This window comes from Chinchilla lanigera, unplaced genomic scaffold, assembly GCF_000276665.1.
Source record: "Chinchilla lanigera isolate Chin_1 unplaced genomic scaffold, ChiLan1.0 scaffold00012, whole genome shotgun sequence".
Taxonomy (NCBI): Eukaryota; Metazoa; Chordata; class Mammalia; order Rodentia; family Chinchillidae; genus Chinchilla; species Chinchilla lanigera.
In genome coordinates, this window is record NW_004955413.1 from 30,229,124 (window position 1) to 30,247,165 (window position 18,042).

The 18,042-nt window shown below is 55.3% G+C and overlaps 1 protein-coding gene across 1 annotated transcript; it reads right to left on the reverse strand.

The window, feature by feature from the left end:
- Positions 1 to 8,667: 8,667 nt before the first annotated feature.
- On the reverse strand, positions 8,668 to 18,019 carry Prr34 (proline rich 34). The gene is given in 5 exon segments (XM_013511589.1): positions 8,668 to 11,067; positions 11,070 to 11,212; positions 11,215 to 16,607; positions 17,502 to 17,596; positions 17,809 to 18,019. Coding segments are annotated over 3 exon segments (639 nt in total). The 5' UTR covers positions 11,486 to 16,607; positions 17,502 to 17,596; positions 17,809 to 18,019; the 3' UTR covers positions 8,668 to 10,842.
- Positions 18,020 to 18,042: the final 23 nt, after the last annotated feature.

Here is an 18,042-nt window from a genome sequence, read left to right on the forward strand (position 1 = left end):
CGGGACAGTGAAAGGGAAGGTATACTTCAATAAAGCTGAATTTTAAAATGAGTTGATTGTTAGCTTTTATTTTTTAAATCTTATAAGGAACAATGTTGAATGATAAAATGCTCACACCATATTAAGGAGAAAAGATTGTCAGGAATGGTGACACAGGCCTGTAATCCCAGCACTCAGGAGGCAGGAGGATTACTTCACGTTCCAAACCAGCCTGGGCTACATATTGAGTGCAAGGACAGCCTGAATTACATAAAGAGACCCTGTCTCCAAAAAAAAAAAAAAAGAAATTTAACAATAACATATAGTGTGATCTAAGTGTTGCAGACGCACACACATATATACACACACATACGTACACATGTATAACCTATACTGATTCAGCCATGCACACGTGTGCGTACACACATGCACATAGGGTTTGGAAGATATACCAGAAGGGCTTCCAAGAAAATGTATCCAGTAATTACCTCATGGGTAATTTTTGTTTTCGTTTTTGTGCCTTTTCTGTATTTCCAAGTTTTCCTTAATGAACACTTTTCTTTTTATAAACAAATTACATAAGACCAAGCATATCTTCCTCGTGGTCTTTTTTTTCTCTGTCTTCTAGCTATAGCAGGTCAGAGACGGGGGGCTGGCTCCAGCGCAGGGTGTAGGGGGCACCCCAAAAGACAAAAGCCTGCCGAGGGTGGCAGGTTAAAACACAACACTGCCTGGCACTAGGTCCCTCTGTGGTGCACTGTGCCCTCAGGGTGCTGCCACTGTGGGTGCTCAGCATGGACGGTTGGGACAGTATGGGTATGGGGACCCCTGTCCAGGGCCAGACCTTCCGCCATGGGCTGCTGGGCCTTGCACTTCTCTCTGCTGTCTACTGCAGGCCTGGGCTCCAGTTCCTGCACCCTGGGCCCAGTGCCAGGAACCCTGCCCAGGCCCTATGAGGACAGGGCTATTGTTTAGTACCATCCTCGTCCAAATTGGAAACTGAGGCTCGGGGAGGAGAAGTAGCTTGTCCAGAAGCACCTGGCTGTGGCTGGGGCACCCGACCCCGGGCTGGATTCTCACTCCCCTCCAGCCTCAGGCCCCAGAGGTCTGGACCCCAACAACTGACCGACGCAGCCCAGGGCTGCCGGTTGGGGCCATTTTCCCGGCCCGGTGGACCAGCAGCCTGGCTGGGCTTCCACCTCCGTGAGTCCCTCTGGGAGCAGCGGCTCCCACCCCTTCCAGTGCCCAGTCTCCAGCCTGCTGGGCCCCAGCTGGCGTCATCAGGGTGCCAGGGTGTCAAGGGGAGGCCCGGCTGCCTCAGTTCTTGTTCCCTCCCTGGCGGACCGGGCAGATTCTGCAACAGCCTGTGGGAATTAAAATAAGAGCCTGAAACTGTTAAAAATAATTTGTTTTTAAACCAAGTCGCACATGAGAAAGCAGAGGCACAGAAGGTTAGGGACAGGGTGTGATGTGAAGTTTTTGTCCCTGGTACTTTCATACTGCAAATGTCACACTGTGCAGTCCTGGAGGACAGGTGGCCTCGGGTTGCAGTCTGCACGTGCGTGTGCTCACTGGGTATGGCTGCCCACCTGGGGTCACTGTCCTGGGCAGATCCCTCTGTGTGGCCCCCTACGTGTTTCCATTTCCAGACAAGCCAGGGCAAAAGCAAGCAGTGTTTTTAGAGTGTAGTGTATTTGTGTGACTGTGTGTGTGCGTGTGTGTGTGTGTGTGTGTGTGTGGTACTGGAGATGGAACCCAGGGGCTTTGCACTGAGCCGCATCCCCAGCCCTTTATTTTTTATTTTGAGACAAGGTCTTATTCAGTCACTAAGTTGCTCCAAGTTTTGATCCTGAGTTCTGGGATTACACACCTGTGCTACCACCCTTGGCTACATGTATCTGTTTGTTCATGTGTAAGTAAAATTCACTTTTAACTGACACAAAACATAAAATTATATATTTTATAGGCTGCCTTGTGATGTTTCGTATAAATTTATACCAGGTTACATCTTACTGTTTCTTTAAGAGGAAAACACAGCTCTAGGGAATACTCAGGACACCAGCAGTACCTGTGGCTCTGGCCACCTACTTTGGTGGCACACCAGAACTTCTTTGTTACCCAGGACCTGCCCTGGATTAGCTCTGCTGTTTCTTTAACTGTAGTTTTGTTTTGTTTTGTTTTTGTTTTTGTTTTTTTCTTCCGGTACCAGGAATCAAACTCACGACCTTGCACTTGCCAGGCAGGTGCTTTGCCGCTGAGCTAAATTCCCAGCCTCGCTTTAACTGTAAATAAAGTCATTGAAGCGGTGCTATTTGTTTAGTGAGTGCAGGGGTGTGCGGATCTGGGGCTGAACCCAGGGGTCCAGAGGCCAAGGCAACACGCAGCACCCTCATGGCAGAACTGGAGGCCAAGCGGGTGACTCTTCCTCCCTGGTTGTGCTCTCATCCCGGCTTCCTACCTCTTCAAGGTGAGCGTTTGCCCTAAACACAGAGATCTTCAACTGAAAATTGTTTATCCTGGTTACCTAGAATCTGGATTTCTATAAGCAGAATTTAGTAAAAGAAGCACACAAGTCACAGACATTTACCTTTTTACTGTAGGACATTGTTAACCAACAGCCAAGGTCAGGATCAGCTACATAATTTGCAGAGCCTGAGACAAGATAGCAATGCCAGCCTGAGCTCAGCAGGGTGGCAGCCTTAAGCCTAGGACCAGGGGAGGCTGAGGCAGAAGGGTGGAAAGCTCCAGCCCCACTTGGGTGGTTTGGCAACTCTGTGAGACCCTTCTCAACGTAAAAAATAAAAAATAAAATGGGTTGGGGATGCAGCTCAGTGCAAAGGCCCTGGGTTGAATCCCTAGTACCACACACACCAAAAAAAAAAGGAAAGAGAGAGACACAAACTTTAAGCTGGAGGCTAGCCAAGCAGTGAGAGTGGGCACTTCTGTGTGTGTGGCACTTGGGAGCCTGAGGCAGGAGGATCACAAGTTCAAGTCCTACCTGGGCAACTTAGACCCTGTCTTAAAAATAAAAATAAATAAAAAGGGCTGGGTACAGAGCCTAAGGTGAAGGGTCTGGGATCAATCCCTCAACATGGAAAGGGGAAAAAAGGAAAAAAAAAAAAAAAAAAAAAAAAGCCAACTCTTGTTACCATGGAAACACAATGAGAGGCTTCACTCCACCCACTCTGGGACAGGTCTCCTCCTCCAAGTGGCAGAATTCCCCCAAGGAGCCCATGGTGGACACTGGGAATGCAGGGCTTAGGGATGCTGAGCGTCTGGGTACGCAAACAGATGCCACCCGGCACCCCAGCTGGCCTCCTCTGCTTAACCAAGTCCCGGGGTTCCTAGGGGGCTGAGCCTGTCCTGAGGACCCAGAGGGTCAAGCCTGGGAAGTTGTGTGACAGGGAGGCACCCACATAAGAGGAGGGGGGCTCCTTGTACCACCACTTTTGCGGGAGAAGGGAGACATACTCTGCGTCTACCTGACCCAGCGCAGCCTCGGTACCTGTGTGCATTTTCCTTTTTAGCAGTCCGTGTTTGCAGTACATAATGAGTGCACTCATCCTGGGAAGTCGGTGCATGTGTTTTTAGAAGCCCCTTCTATAAGGCTGAAATAGAGCTCAGGAGTAGCTGATCTCATGTGGACGTTTCTCGGCTCCAAAAATGAGGAGGACAGGTGGACGAAGGGCACCCAGTCTGGGCGGCAGCTGCCCGCTGTGCCCCTCAGTGCTACTACGTCCAGTGCTCGCAGGGCCCTGCCAGGCTCGGGAGACTTGGCCTGGGCACCTCAAAGATTTCCACACCTGAGCCCCCGAGCTTCCTCCCCAACCCGGATGTGTACCCAGGGCCCTGCCCTCTGGACCTCTGAAGCCAGGCAGAGACCAGGGCAGAAAATGATTGGCCAGTGCGGCTCAGAGCCAGCTTAGGGCATCACCGACCCACCGCCCTCCCTGGAGGTCCCCCCACATGCACAGCCACAAACGCCCCCTCCCAGGAGGCCCTGGGCTGGGTCGCAGTGGACAGGTCTGAGCCCAGGGCCCGAGTGTGGAGCTCCAGCCGTCTCTCCTCTCTGCTCTACCTGGGATCCCAGGCTTCCGGGAGTGGGGTGCCAGGGTGTGCAAGAGTAAGCCCTACCCTCCTCCAGCTGCTGCCACCCTGGGGTGTGCTCTGTGCCGTCCCCCCACCCTGCCTCTAGGAAGCATCTTGTGCCCACTCCTTTCCCCCAGACTGTAGCCGGCACCCTTGGGAGTGCCCCAGGTGCCCCTGGGAGTGAGCTGTCACATCTCAGGTGCCAGGGAAGCCGCCCCGGGGAGGGACCGGGCCGGGGAGGGGCTGCCTAGACTGGGATGTTCTTTCTTGTTTACCGCTTAAGAAAAAAACAAAACCGCGTGCGTGCGTGCGTGCGTGAGTGCGGTGGAATTTCGCGTTCTGGGGCTCTCCTGGTGGCCCTCTCTCGGGGTCTGTCTTCCTCCCTCTATCCCGGGCCGCTTTCCCTCTTTGTTGCCAAGTTCAGACGTCGCTGCTGAAACCCAGCCCAGCGTCCGCGAAGCCCGGAAACTTCCAGCTCAGCGACTGTGCACAAAGTTGGGGTGGCTAGGCCCGGTGACAGCGGTGCCCAGCCTGGCTCAGCAGGGACCCAGGCCCGGCAGCTCAGGGACAGTCTGCAGCGGCCTCACGTGAACTTGACCCTGCTCCGCAGGCGCGCAGGACGACCAGGTCAGCGGCAGCTGGGCGGGTCCTTCGGTCGCACTGCGGGTGGGTAGCGCCCCGGGGTGGCCGCCTGCGGCGCAGCTGCGGCCCGCCCCGCCCCGCGCCCTCCCGGCTAGTCTGGTCAGGAACAAAGGCCGGGAAGTTGGGGAGGGAATCTTTCCCGACATCTCCCTCCCGGGCCTCGGCTGCGCCACCAGGGCTCTTAAAGGGGAAAGATCACAGGGGTCCTTAGCTTCCCTCTGCAGCAGCCCTGCTGGGAACCGGGGGGAGCAGGGCCAGCAATGGCACCCAGCTCTCTGGTGCCACCCTCCAAGGCCCGGAGCTCTGCACACAGCCAGGACCAGGGGAGGGGACTGTGGGTAGTTTGCCCCTCAGCACTGCAACAAGAGCTAGGGGTCCGCTGGGGCTTTTTCCCCACCCTAGCCTGAGTGGGTTCACCGTGGCCATCCTGGGTGCCCCTGCTGGGCAGAAATCGCAGTTGCCTCCACCCTGCTTGCCCTGTCTGGGGCAGCCATGTGCCAGTGGGCTTGGCGGGTGCAAGGGACCCAGGCAGCTGTGGAAAGAGGCCCCCAAGGGCCTGGATCCCAGGGGAAGTGTGTGGGGCACTGCTGCCCACCACCCCAGCCTGCTCCTGCTCTGAGTTTAACCAGGGTCCTAAGTCGAGGGCTTGGGAACCAGGCTCCAGAAAGCATCTGTGCCTTCACAGCCACCCCCAGGCCATGTGGTACCCTCCGTGGTGAGATCCCTAGGGGCTGTAGGGCACTGGGGTGACGGGGAAGTGGCTGTACCCTGCTCCTAAGTGGCTGGCGTGTGATGAAGGCAAGTGAACCTGAATTTGAACTTTGCCCCTGACCCTGGTATTGAAAGCCTGGGCCTAGTGGCAACCAGCAGGGCCAGCTCTGCGTGTGGTGAGACAGGCCTAGCAGGCTGACCTTGCTGCTCGAGCCTCAGTTTACCCTCCCATCAAATGGGGCAATGATAGTTCTGCCCCAGGTGTGGTGCCAGGAGGACGGAAGCAATCCTCATGGACACTTGGCATACAAAGTGCACAGCCAGCGCTCGGGCACCCTCAGCCCCTGCCTCCTCCAGCTCCGTCTCTGGCACGGCAAGTTTGTCTCTGCGTCTTTCGTCCACTCTGAGTTGCTTGCGTCTCCCTCTGTTTTGGGTCTGTTTTCTTATCTCTGAGCCTGTCTCTTGTGCCCACGTCTATGCTGGCACTGGGGACCGAGAGACTTTGTGCTGCTGGCTGCCCCGTGTAATGACGGCTCCAGAGCCTGCATGGTGCTGAATGCCTGTAATCCCAGCGCTGGGAGGCTGAGGCAGGAGGATCACTAGTTTTTGTTTTTGCCTGCTGCTGAGATTTGAACCAGGGTAGCTTCTGTGCTAGGTAAATATTCTACCACTGAGCTACATCCCAAATCCCATGGAAGATCACAAGTTCGAGCCCAGCGTGGGCAACTTAACAATATAGTGCCTCAAAAGTTAAAAAAGAATTTGAAAAAGGGCTGGGGATGTAGCAGGGGTAAGGCTCTGGGTGTAACCGCCAGGGACAGGGCAGCGGACAAAAGCGTGAGAACGGTGTCTCCAGGCTGGCCTTCCATCCAGGGAAGCCAGTTCCTGAACAGCGCCTCTGCTCTGGCTGTGCAGTCTATTGACTGCCACCTGGGACAGGGATGGCGGTGATGTGGCGGGAGCCGCTGACTGAAGGAAGCCTCCCTGAGCCTTTGCTGGGAGGACTGATGGAGGCGCTCTCTTCTGGGACAGGGGCTCAGCGTTTGAGGCATCTAATTTTTCCTGGGAAAACACAAGCACCTCATAAGAATGTCGTAAGGACTTGGCAGAGGTGCTGACTTCAGTCTCCAGAAAAAGCATCGCAAATGGCCGATGTGTGTTTCTGTGGAACAGAGCGCTCTTTCCCGCTGGCCAGCAGCACATTCAGCAATCCCAGGGCTGAGCTAGCGAGCCGGTGCACCTCCTTCTGAACCTGACTCCGCCCCGGGGGACAGCAGACTTGGGCTTTACTTTTCTGGGGCCACAGTCCTCATACCCCAAAGTTTGGAAAACCTGGACAAAATATGAGAAGAAAAGGACGCACGGAGGGCAGGGTAGACCGGACCGCTACAGAGGCTGGCTGCATAGGGCCAGGACAGTGTCAGAGCGCTGCCATCTGCTGCCGGCCAGTGCAGGGTGACTGCCTGTGGCCCTGCTGAGAGTGATGGGGAGTTTTAGGACAGTGAGGGCAGGACGTTTCGTGGACCCCACGCTGCCCTGAGTGCACGGATCCAAGTGACAGCAGGCAGCACAACCCGCAGGCGGTGCCTGGCCAGGGGAGCGCAGCCTCTCTGGAATGGGTGTTTGGTGCCATTACTGAGGTTCCACGGTCATTTTCTTTTTTTGGTCTTTTTGAGACAGGGTCTCTCCGTGCAGTTCAGGCCGGCCTTGAGCTCACTTTGTAGCCCAGGCTGGGCTCAAACTCGAAATGATCCTCCTGCCTCAGCCTCCTGAATGCTGGCATTATAGGTGTGCCCCACTACGCCTGGCCCCACTGTCATTTTGAGCACCATGAATTCTCCCAGAAGAACGAGACCTTCTCTCCATCACCTTTGCAACCACGCTCAGCTACTGGGGACACCTCACCCGGTTTCCGTGCAGAACTTTTTTTTTTTTTTAAATTAGTATCCAGGCCTCTTGTTACTGTAGATCATTTTTCCTTCTGAGTGGTTCCCTACATATTTGATCACCACACTTTGCCTGCATCAGAAGATGCTGGTCAGCAAAGCAATTTTACTGAGTAGTTAATGTTCCACTGGGTGAGTTTCCTTAACTTACCCCTTTTTCAGTTTTTATTTTTGTGAGTCCCTGTTTGCAGTATGTAATGATTAGCTCATGGTGGGGAATTGGCCATGGACATAACACATCTTAATTCTCCTTAGGTTCTGGTCCCTCCTCGGTCCTCCCCCCGCCCGTTCCCCCCTTCTCTTGGCCCCTCCCACTTGCAAAAGTTCCACCTCCCTGTTTCCTATTATCTACCTTTTATTTTGCTCTTTAATTTTTTTACTGGGCAGCCGGGTTCTTCCCAAGAGCTCCCATGTTTTGTCCTGTAAACACGGTGAAGAACGTTGCTGTGCCTCTATTTCCTAAGCTGGTAAAACCAGGCTTTCATGCTGGGGCCTCCAGCTAGGGAGACGTTCCAGTCCTGGGGCTGTTTCTGGAGGCCCAGCACGCCCTAGCGCCCGAGCCGCAGTCTCTGGTAGGTGGCAGTACTGACGGCCCAGCCTCGGTGACTGGCCCTTCACAGACGAGGCCGGGGCTCCACAGGTAGAGGTCCTGGCCCAAGTCCTCCGCATGGACCACCAGAGGCTCTGCACCCCCGGGGTAAGGAGGATAGCGCAGGAAACAGCCCCTGTCCTGCCACACTCTGGACAGGGCGTGGGGGCCCACAAGTGGCCAGATAGGCTGCCCGGATCACTCGCCTGTCGGAGGTGGAAAGGGAGATGCAGAGTTGGAAGGATGTAGCCTTTAGCATGGTGCCCACGCCGGGGCAAGGCTTCCGAGATGGCCAGAGCCGGTGGGGGGGTGGAGAAGATGAGGCAGGAGCAGCAGTGCCCCGGGAGGTGAGGTTAGGGTCCTGGGTAGAGGAGGTGTCAGCCCGTCTGACTGAAGGCCCCGAGTGCGGGACTGTGCACAGGGCGCATTCTCCCCAAGGCCCCAGGTCCCGCAGGTGAGCACTGTGTGTCCTTGAGGTGTCCACACGGCTGCATTGTCTCTCTCTCTCGTTTTGTGTCACCTGGGCACACTCAGGTGGAGGAAGAGACTCTTAGCATCCCAGGCTGCCTAACGACCTACCGCTGACACATTGCTGGAACAAGATTCTTTTTTTGTCTTTTTGAGACAGGGTCTCGCTATGCAGTTCAGGCTGGCCTGGAGCTCACTTTGTAGCCCAGGTTGGTCTTGAACTTGCAATGATCCTCCTGCCTCAGCCTCCCGAGTGCTGGGATTACAGGCATGCGCCACCACGCCTGGCAAGATTACTGTATTATTTTCTTCAGTGTGGCGCTGAGGAGCCCGGGCTGCACGCCTGCTAAGCGAGGCTGAGGTTCGGGTGTTGGTGTGCTTTAACCAGGGAGGTCTGAAGTCTGATATGGCTGAAGCTGGTCTCGCTGGGCTAACGCCAAGGTGTCGGCAGGGCCGGTTCCTTCCGAGGCTCCAGGTCAGGGGCCTCCTGTGTCCCTGGGCTCGTGGTCCCCTCATCCTGCCTCTGGCCGCAGCTAGAACTGGTTCTCTGGTTTGAAGGGCGATGTGATTCCTTGGGCCATGTGGATAATCCCAGTGCTCACGCCTTTGACTTGGTCACACTGCAGGGCTCCTTCTGACCGCAAAGGAACGCGGTCCCCTCTGCCCCAAGAAGGTGACCCCCAGGCCCCGGGACCTGACCTTTCCCTGAGGATGAGGACAGAAGAGACGCCACCCCCCTCCTGCTCCTGCTCAGCCTCCTGCTTTGAGTCCGGAGCTTGCATTTGGTCACACCTGGAAAGGTCGGGGAAACTGAGGCCACCAATCCTCGTGCACACGCCTTCTTCCCTGTGTGTGATGCACTTCCCAGGTGGTAGAAGCACCTGAGCACAGAGGGCCACCACTGTCACCCTCCCCGGACCCTGCGGACACAAACGCTCCTTCCCTCATCTTGCAGGTGAGGAAGCTGAGGGCTGCAGCTGGTGCTGGCAGAGCAGCTTCCTGCAGGGACAGGCCCGTGTGCCTGGGACTGTGCCCTGGGCAGAGGGCTGGGCGATGGTCATGGAAGGGCCCTGTGGTACGAGCATCTGCCTGCAGTGACAGGAAGCTAAGGGCCACACTTTAGGCCAGAGAGCTGGGGAACAGAGGAGGTAGATTCATTTCCCAAGGACACACAGCTACCTGGAGAACCCACCTTCCTCTGCCTGCCCTGTGGGGCTCTGTGGAGTGACCTGAAAGTGTGGGGTGACCTGAAACAAGGCCGGGGTGCTATGGTTGGAGAAGACTCTCTCCAACACCTAGCAGGGCCCACATGGGCTGTTCTGAGTTCAAATCCTAGGCCACTGTTCTTCGGGAGCTTTGGCATGTTGCCCACATCTCCCCACTTGTAGGATGGGGGTGATAGTAATGTTAGGGGGCCCCTGAGAGGCTCCAAAGCCCTCCCTTCCGCTCAGCTCTGTTCACTCAATGGATTTGGGCCGATTTCCCAGCAACTTGCCCCATGCTCTGGCCCAAGCTGGACATGGTCTCTGGCTGAGGCACTTCCTGTCAGAGGGCCCTCCTAGCTCAGCACAAGGAGAGCATGCATTCGGGTCCTTCCCATTTCACAGGCAGGCAGACTGAGGCCCAGAGAAACTAGGTAACTCGCCTAAGCCCACACAGTTAGTAAGCGCAGGGCTAAACTGTGGTGACGCTGGACCCCAAATCTGTACACCCATGGTATAGCCTGTCCTGGGTGCCACTTGGCCCTGGGTTCTCTCCAGAGGGCTTTGGGACCACCTTTGGGAGGCGGGCCTTGTGTGAGTGGAGTGGAAGTGTGCAGTGTAGCAACCGGCATGGCTGTCTCCGCTGCAGATGTCCCCTTGGGGACCCTTGGGGCCCAGCGTCTGCTTGGCCTGAGCCTAAGGTGCTCCGAATAGGGACAGAAAAGAAACTTCCAACACCGGTGTTTGGAGCTGGAAGGGCCTGTGACGCAGGAAGGTGGCCAAGGCGGGCATCGCAGGCAGACTCTGCCAGAGCCACTGCCAGCGTGCCCTCCGAGCCCGCCACAGCGGCACCCCTGCTTGAGCCTGGCATGGGAGGAGTTAAGCGAAGCGGGCACCTTGGCACGCCGCGCTGGCCACAGTGTCCGGCTCCCCACCCCCATGCTTTTCTTCCTTTTTGCCTTTTTTCTTCTTAATTAATCATATGCTGCTGCCCAATTTAAATATGGAAATGCCCAGGCTGAGGCGACGCAATTATTCATGAGGCCAGGCGGGCTGTCCGGGGCTCTTGGGCTCCAGGGCGCATCGTGGCATCGTTTCCTTTCTGATGTGTGTGAAATTATGTGCACAAAAGGCGCCTCCTTATCTGGGTGTGTGAACTAAATAAATAAATAAGGGCTTTTGTTTGTTTGCGGGCTCCTGCACATGACTGTTTTGACTAAACCGCTTGCGTTGTCTGCGCCTTTATGGGGCTCAGGAGACGGCCCAGAGGCTGGGGGGCAGCCGCCGGGCACCTGGGGCCCACTCCCTTCCCTGGCACCAGCCTCGCCCCCGAATCCCCCCATGCACACCCTCGCCGGAAAGTTCGCCCTGCCCGGGCTGGGCTCCCAGGCAGCCTGGCACGGTGCCAGGCTCGCCGCCGAGCGCAGGCAGTGGGGTGGGGCGAGCAGCAGAGGCGCAGAGGACGTGGCCGGGCGCCCTGGGCACGAGCAGGACCCGAGGCCAGGGACCAGGGGCCCAGAAGGTGAGGACGCCCCTGGTGGGCACAGGGTGGGCAATCGGCGGGCAGCAGGTGGTGCGGCCGGGCTGGGAGCAGGCCTCGAGGGAGAGCAGGCTGGCGGAGGAGGAAGGCACAAAGGAGGGCAGTGCCAGGCGGCCAGCACAGGCAGTGCCGCCGCCTCCCAGCCGCGGGGCCTGGCCTGGGCTCCGCGGGAGACGCGCGTGCATGGGGCCGGCCCGAGCCCAGCGGCAGCGGCGGAGCCGAGGCAGGGCCAGCGCCGGCGCAGCACCGCACCGCACAGCGCGGGGAAGAAAGGGGCAGGCGAGGCAGGCGGGGCTGGGGCTGTCAAGGAGAAAAACATCCCAAGGCCTGCAAATTGCTGCTCTCAGCTTCCCCCCTCCTCCTCCTGCTTGGGGAAAAAAAAAAAGCAGAGCTTCCTCCGGAGGCGGATGCAAGAGGATGCAGAATTTTAACCATCTCCTGCACCTTCCCGAGCGGGGTTGGGCCCAGGCCCGGGGGTGGCACGCGGGAAGCAGACGGCGGGAGGAGACCAGCCTGGTCTGGGCGGCGCTGCAAATCTAGGCCCCCTGTGCAGCCCCAGCCACAGTCCTGGGCCTGTAGCCCCCCAAGCAGGAGTGCGTGGAGGGGGTCACCGCGCCCAGTGCCCGCGCAGGCGCAGTGCGTCATGGGCTGTGGCGCGGTGCCAGTCGCTGCCATGTTATCGCGCCTGCTTGCTGGGCTGCCCGGGGTTGAAGGTGGCCAGGCCCCACTTGGGGGCATGGGGACAGGGTGCTGGGGGAGCCTCTGTTCACTGCAGCCTCCTGGGCCTTTCTCATGACCGATTTTTGCGTTTTAAAAATAAAGCAGGGTACTTACTCCCAGGTGCCTGGGCGGGAGGCCCGGGCACTGTACGGTACTCAGGGCGAGGCTTAAGGAGCAAGTTCGAAGTGAGGAGGGCAGCCTGGGCTGTGCCAGGGGCAGGCTAGCCCACACGCGGAGAGGACGCTGCCGCAGCTGGGGGTGCAGGAACCCGGGACTGTGCCCAGGTCCTGTGCCACCAAGCACAGCACTGAGGCCCCACAGGATGTCTCAAAGTTAATTTCCTCTATAATCAGAAAGAAAAATGACTATAAAAATAGTGGATCTATAGTCATGAATTCAGCCTAGGTTATATTGGTCTCTAATCCAATACAATCATAAATTATCATTTCTCATATTTATGGAGGAAAGGCCCTGGGAAGACAAAAAAAGCCCTGGTCCCTCAAAAACAGATTGGGCCCTGGGCTGGTCCTGTGTGTGCCGGAGCCCGGCTCAGAGGTCTGGCTCCGGGGACCTCTGGGGCTGCCAGGGCCTCTGTGACTCTGGCTTTTGGAAGCTGGCTGGCTGGGGGGCTCTGCCTGTCGTGGAGGGGAGCCGGGGCCGGTGGTCACGTATTGGATTTGTGTGTGCAGGCCACGCTGGTGTACATGCGTGTGCATTTTGCTGTGGCTTCCGGACACACGTGTACAAGTCCTAATTCCCCACACAGGCAAATGCAGGGCTGGCTCATGGCACAGTGTCACTGGGTGGCAGCCCATTGTCTCCCTGTGAGCGGGGGACCTCGAGGCCCAGGCACGGCCGTGTACCCACAGCACAGCCCCGCCATAGCTGGCAGGAACAACGGGCCAGCCAGACACGGCCACCTCTGAAACCGCGAGTGTCCCAGCGGTCACATTTTCAAAAAACAAAAATAAGGAGGTGAGAATCACTGCAGTAGTGAAGTTCCTCTGCTGTGATACACGCGTACCCCAAAGAGCGTCACTCCCGTGTGCAGCGCAGGCGAAATCACCAAGATCTCCGCCACTGCTTGTGCACACTGAGTCCTCAAACCCCGAGAGTCTCAGTGCAGATTCTCCTGGGACACACAGCGCCAGCCTGGGCAGTGCAGGTTTAGCAGGTCCCTGGACTGCTGCCGCTCCCCCCAACCCCCTAAGTTGGGAGACTCTGTTTTTTTGCTTTGCTTTCTTTTCTTTCTTTCTTTTGCTGCTGGCCTTTTTGGCCACGGAAAGGACTCTTGTACGGCCCGCCAGGCCCCCAGCCCGGCAGCCCTGGAGCCAGCAGGATGGGTGTTGGGCTGTGGATCTCAGCGAGAGGGGGGACTGCTGGAGAGGGCTCTTCGCCTGTGTCCCAGACGCCAGGGGACCATACAAAGGGCTGGCTTCAGGCTCACAATAGTGGGGCGGTTAGTCACAGTGCCAGGGCAGCGGGCAGGCAGACAGAGCCCCCTGTGTCTGCGCCTGTCGGGCTGGGCCCTGCAGCCCCCGTTCGCTTGCCTGTGTTCCATCCCATCCCTGCCTGTGGGGTTTGTGCGCACCCCACCCCGCTCCCTGGATTAACCCCCTGCTGCCTGCTGCCTACCTGCCACCCGGCAGGCACATTCTTACCAGGCTCTGGTCTCCGACCACCGCCCTCGTGGGAGCCAGGCTCAGGCCTGCGTGACTTCACCAGCCTCTCCCAGGAGGTAGCTTCGGCAGGGCTCTGTTGCTGTCACCGGGGCCAGGCGGTGTCACACAGCGTGGGCAGAGGTTTCCCCGGTCAGAGGGCACAGTGGGCCACCCCCCTGCTTAGAGGGCTCACCAGCATTGGAAAGTGCGCACTGGTCTAAGGCAGCATTTCTGCAAACAATGAAATGCTAAAACTGCGAAAGATGAAGGAGTGGCCCTGAAGCTGGTGCCTATGACTGCGTGTCTTAAAGCGAACAGACTGATATAAATATTTTAATCCGGTGCATAGATAGATGGATAAGATAAAAATAAATTAGTTATGACCCAGCCCTGTCTGGAGAATCCCTGAAAGCAACATTTGCTATTAACCTCAGCGTTTGCTCTTTAGTAATTACAATTAAAATCTCTCCTTCTAGGCTGCCAGTCTAGAGCCTCCGAGACAGGATTAGCGTTTTGTTGTGAGTTGACAGTTAAATTATTGACACTCAGAGACGATGCTCCCCCCAGTAGGTATAAAACCCAGATAGCAGTCTTTTTCTCATTTTTAATACAAAAATTATCTCTGCAAAGATTCTGCAGCTTGGCTTTTCTCTGCTAAGTTAAAGTGGCATGTGTTTTTATTTTAGAAAGCAGGAATATTTTGCCTATGTGAAGAGGGGGAAGTAGAATAAGAGGTCTTTTGAAAATGTGCCCATCTACTTAGAGCTGAAAAATCACAAGTGCCAGACGTTCTCCTTGGAGGAAATAAATGTGTCCAATTTAGTCCTCTTACCTGTTGATTGTTTTCTGCAATTATTGACTTTATAATTTAATCCCTGCCTGGTGCTCAGGCTGTCTCTGGCATGGAAAAAGCCTTGGTCTGTTAGGTCCCATAGGACACTGGGGCCTCAGGGTTCCCATCTGGGGGCACCCGAATCCAGGCCGGGCAGCTCCAGGGACGGACAGACCGGGGCTGGGTCTGGGTGTGGCAGGCAGCTTGCCTCACTCTCCCTCCAGAAAGGAGGCGATGGAAGACGTGCTCGGCACACAGCATTTTGTTCTGATTTATTTTAAGCCAGTGAGGATGGGTTTAGCACAAAGTGTGGTATATCTCACTTGCATTCTGAGAGCCATTGGATTTTCATGCTGGAGTATATTTTTTTTAATCCAAATTTAGAAATTGCCTTTTAGAGTAGAAAGCAGTGTGCTGGTTCGCCTTTTAGCCCAGTTTTAAAGAAAGATATTTAGGATTTAAAAAAAATTCGGTTTGCAGATTGGTCCCTAAGGCTGTTCTGCAGGGGTTGGAAACGGCCCACTGTTAACCCCGGGGGTAAGAAACAGGGTGTACCCAGCAGCAAGTGGCCTCCAGGGGAGAGTGCGGCCCCTAGATGCGAGCTGAGTCCCCCTCCTCCTGGGCACATTTTTCCTTCCAAGGAGGCATTTGCCTCTCAGGTCATTGTGCAGAAGAATCCCCACCTGGCTGAGATACTGTCGCCCTCCACAGGGCCACCTCCCTGCGCAAGCCCCAGCTGCAGTGTGCCCCTCCTGGGATGAGGGGACCCGTGCAAATGCATTATGTCAAGGCACACCCAGCAGCCTCTCTGCTGATCGCCATCCCTCCCTGGCTGCGGGTACCGCTGTTCGTACTGGGGACAACCTCGGGAACAACAGGAAGCATATTGGATCCCCAGGGAAAACGGCCTGGAAGCTGCTGTAGGGACGCAGGAGACCCGGAGCGTCAACAAGCCGAGGTGCCTGTCCTGCTCCAAACCTCAGCTTCCTCAGCTTAGAGGGAGAACAGTGCCCAGCCTCGCCCACCTCGGCTGAGGGCTGCAGCGGAGAACACAACCGCAGCCAGTGTTTGCCTGGCAACACTGCCCGGTTTCATTTTCTGTTTCCAAGTGCTGTTCCACAGGGCGAAGTGCTAGGGACATGGGAGGCACCGGAATCGCCCCAGTAACTTTCCTGGCAGCATATGAGGATGGATGGTGCAGTTTCTCGCTAACTCCTCAGCAGTAACAATAAGTAACTGCATTCTTATGGGAACCGTATCTGTATCTATCCCACAGGACATAGGCACGTCAGTAACTTAGTCCTTTTCTGATCCTGAAAACAATGTATGCTCAGTGTAGACAATTTGGAAAATATTAAAAAATGCATGTCAGGGAAAAAGTGTTCAATCCTCCCACGCAAGGACACCTCTGGTCTCGGCTTCCTGTGCTTCCTTCTCGTTGGTTCTTGCAGTATCATTTCCCAGATAATGCCACAATGTTTTTGTGTCTGGTCCCTCTGGTCCCCTCTGTATTTCTCTTTGTCAGTGGCAGCAGTCGCTCCCCCTCGAAGGCTCAGACCTGGCGTGTTCAGTGACCAGGCCCAGGGCTGGTTGGCAGCAGCCTGCTGTCCCTGCTGTTCTGGGAGCCCAGCTGGGACAGGCCAGCCACATGCAGAGCCAGGCTGCGGGTGCGCTGCGGGCGTGGGCCGGTGGCACACAGCGGTGGGGGAGGTAGGTAGGCAGGACAGGGCAAGGAGGGACAGCAGGTGGGCCGCCCAGAAAACACAGAGAGCCTGCAATGTGAGGCAGTAGCAGAAATCAACCGGTGGGTTGGGTCCTCAGCAAAGAAAGACTCTGGCTAAATCAAGGACCCCTTCTCAGGCAAATAGCCTAGATCAACGTCGTTGAGGTACTATTTCCAGCGCATTGGCTTGATGACCTTAAGTCCACTAAGGAATGGGAGCTGCAGAGTGAGGGCCAAGTGGCTTGGGGAGCAGGGACACAAGGCACTGTCCTTAGACACTATATCACAGCCCGGCATGTGCCCTAGCCGGTCCCACACACTGGCATGCAAAAGTTTCACAGTACCAGGCTTGTAGCGGGCGAAACCAACAGATTTCCATCTTGCTTCCTGGAGTCACTATGGTCCCTAAAGAATTCCAGAAGTGCCAAGCTCCTTTGGGACAGAATACGTGGAATCCACAGGGTCAGCCTTCGCCCCTTTAGAATAGCACAGTAGCTTCAATGTCCTAACAACAGATCATGTGAGATTTGTTAGTAACCCACAACGCAGACAAATTTCACAGGCAAACTCACGGGCTACAGTATTAGGTACAAGAGAGAAACACCAGTGAGAAGCACAATGGGACACGGTGATAAACGACCCCAGAATGAAATAATAGCACTTTATATCACCCTGAAAATGTTGTTGACAGCTTGTAACGGCAGGGAAAGTATAGAATACAATATTCCCTACCAGTAAATTTGTACGTGAATTATATACTTGCACGCCTGTGTTCACTGGTCAGTAGATGAGAAGGAAATATAACAAAATACTATTTCTGGTTAATGGTGTGTAGGTGAATTTTCCCTTTTCTGGTACATTTTATACCTAACCTATACTTTTACTTAGTATCGAAATTATGTATATCTCAAACATCTATGTTCAGATCTTGTCATTAAGATGGTTTATATGTCAATTTTCCTGTGCCTTCCTCACACACATGGTATTTTTATAACCAGGGAAAAAGTCATTTTGGAAGGCTTGTGAATAGAAATATAGACAAATGCCACGTTTCCTTTCAGTCATGGGAGACAGAGAGAAGGTAGCAGAAATATTCGTTAGGACAACACACATGTATAATAAATACTATTTGTTTTTCTAGAAAAAGATTCATCACTGTTAGCTTATTAATCACATTCTGCACGGGGTCCCTGATCAAGCATCTATACATACACAACCAGGGGCACTAAAATCTCAATTAAGATTTTATGTGGATTTATAAAGTGTTTTTGTCCCCTAAACAATAGCACGGAGGGGAAGAGGACATTCTCCCCGGACATTTGGTGAGTGTCTGACTTTGAGTTTATGTTCTGTGTTCCCATTTGGTGTCGAAAGGAAATTTAAGAGACTGCAAACTCACCCCCAAAGAAGTCTAGCGATCTTGAATCCGTAGTCAGATGATAAACTGTGGTCTCTGGATGGAAATCTTGGTGGTTTGCACTCATCATTTGCCTTCTTAAAAAAGAAAGGAAACATAATTATTTTCCTTAGCTTTTGCCTCCCAGAGCTTCCGCCTCACAGAATACTCCTTTTCTGGCTCAATCACATCTGGGGTGCATCTCTGCGGTTACAAACAGAAGCCAGAATTTTATTTTTTAAGCCATAATGCTGCAGGATTTTGTGATATGGGAAAACCTGTCCCTATTTCCAACTAAAATTTGCTTGACCTTCAAGCCAGTGGGATTTGCGTATCCATAAAACGAACGCTCTGGCCCTGCGGGACTGGAACGGGTGGAGTTCTTTCAGATGCGGGCCAGGGAAATAAGACGGTGTGTCCGTGGGCTTCAGAGGCTCTGTGGGGGCCTCTGGGCCGCCTCTGCGCGAGTGCGCGTGGGCGACCCGGGCCTGCCTCAGTTTCCCCCGCGGCGCGGCCAGGCCGCGGGCGGGAGGGCGGCGCGTCC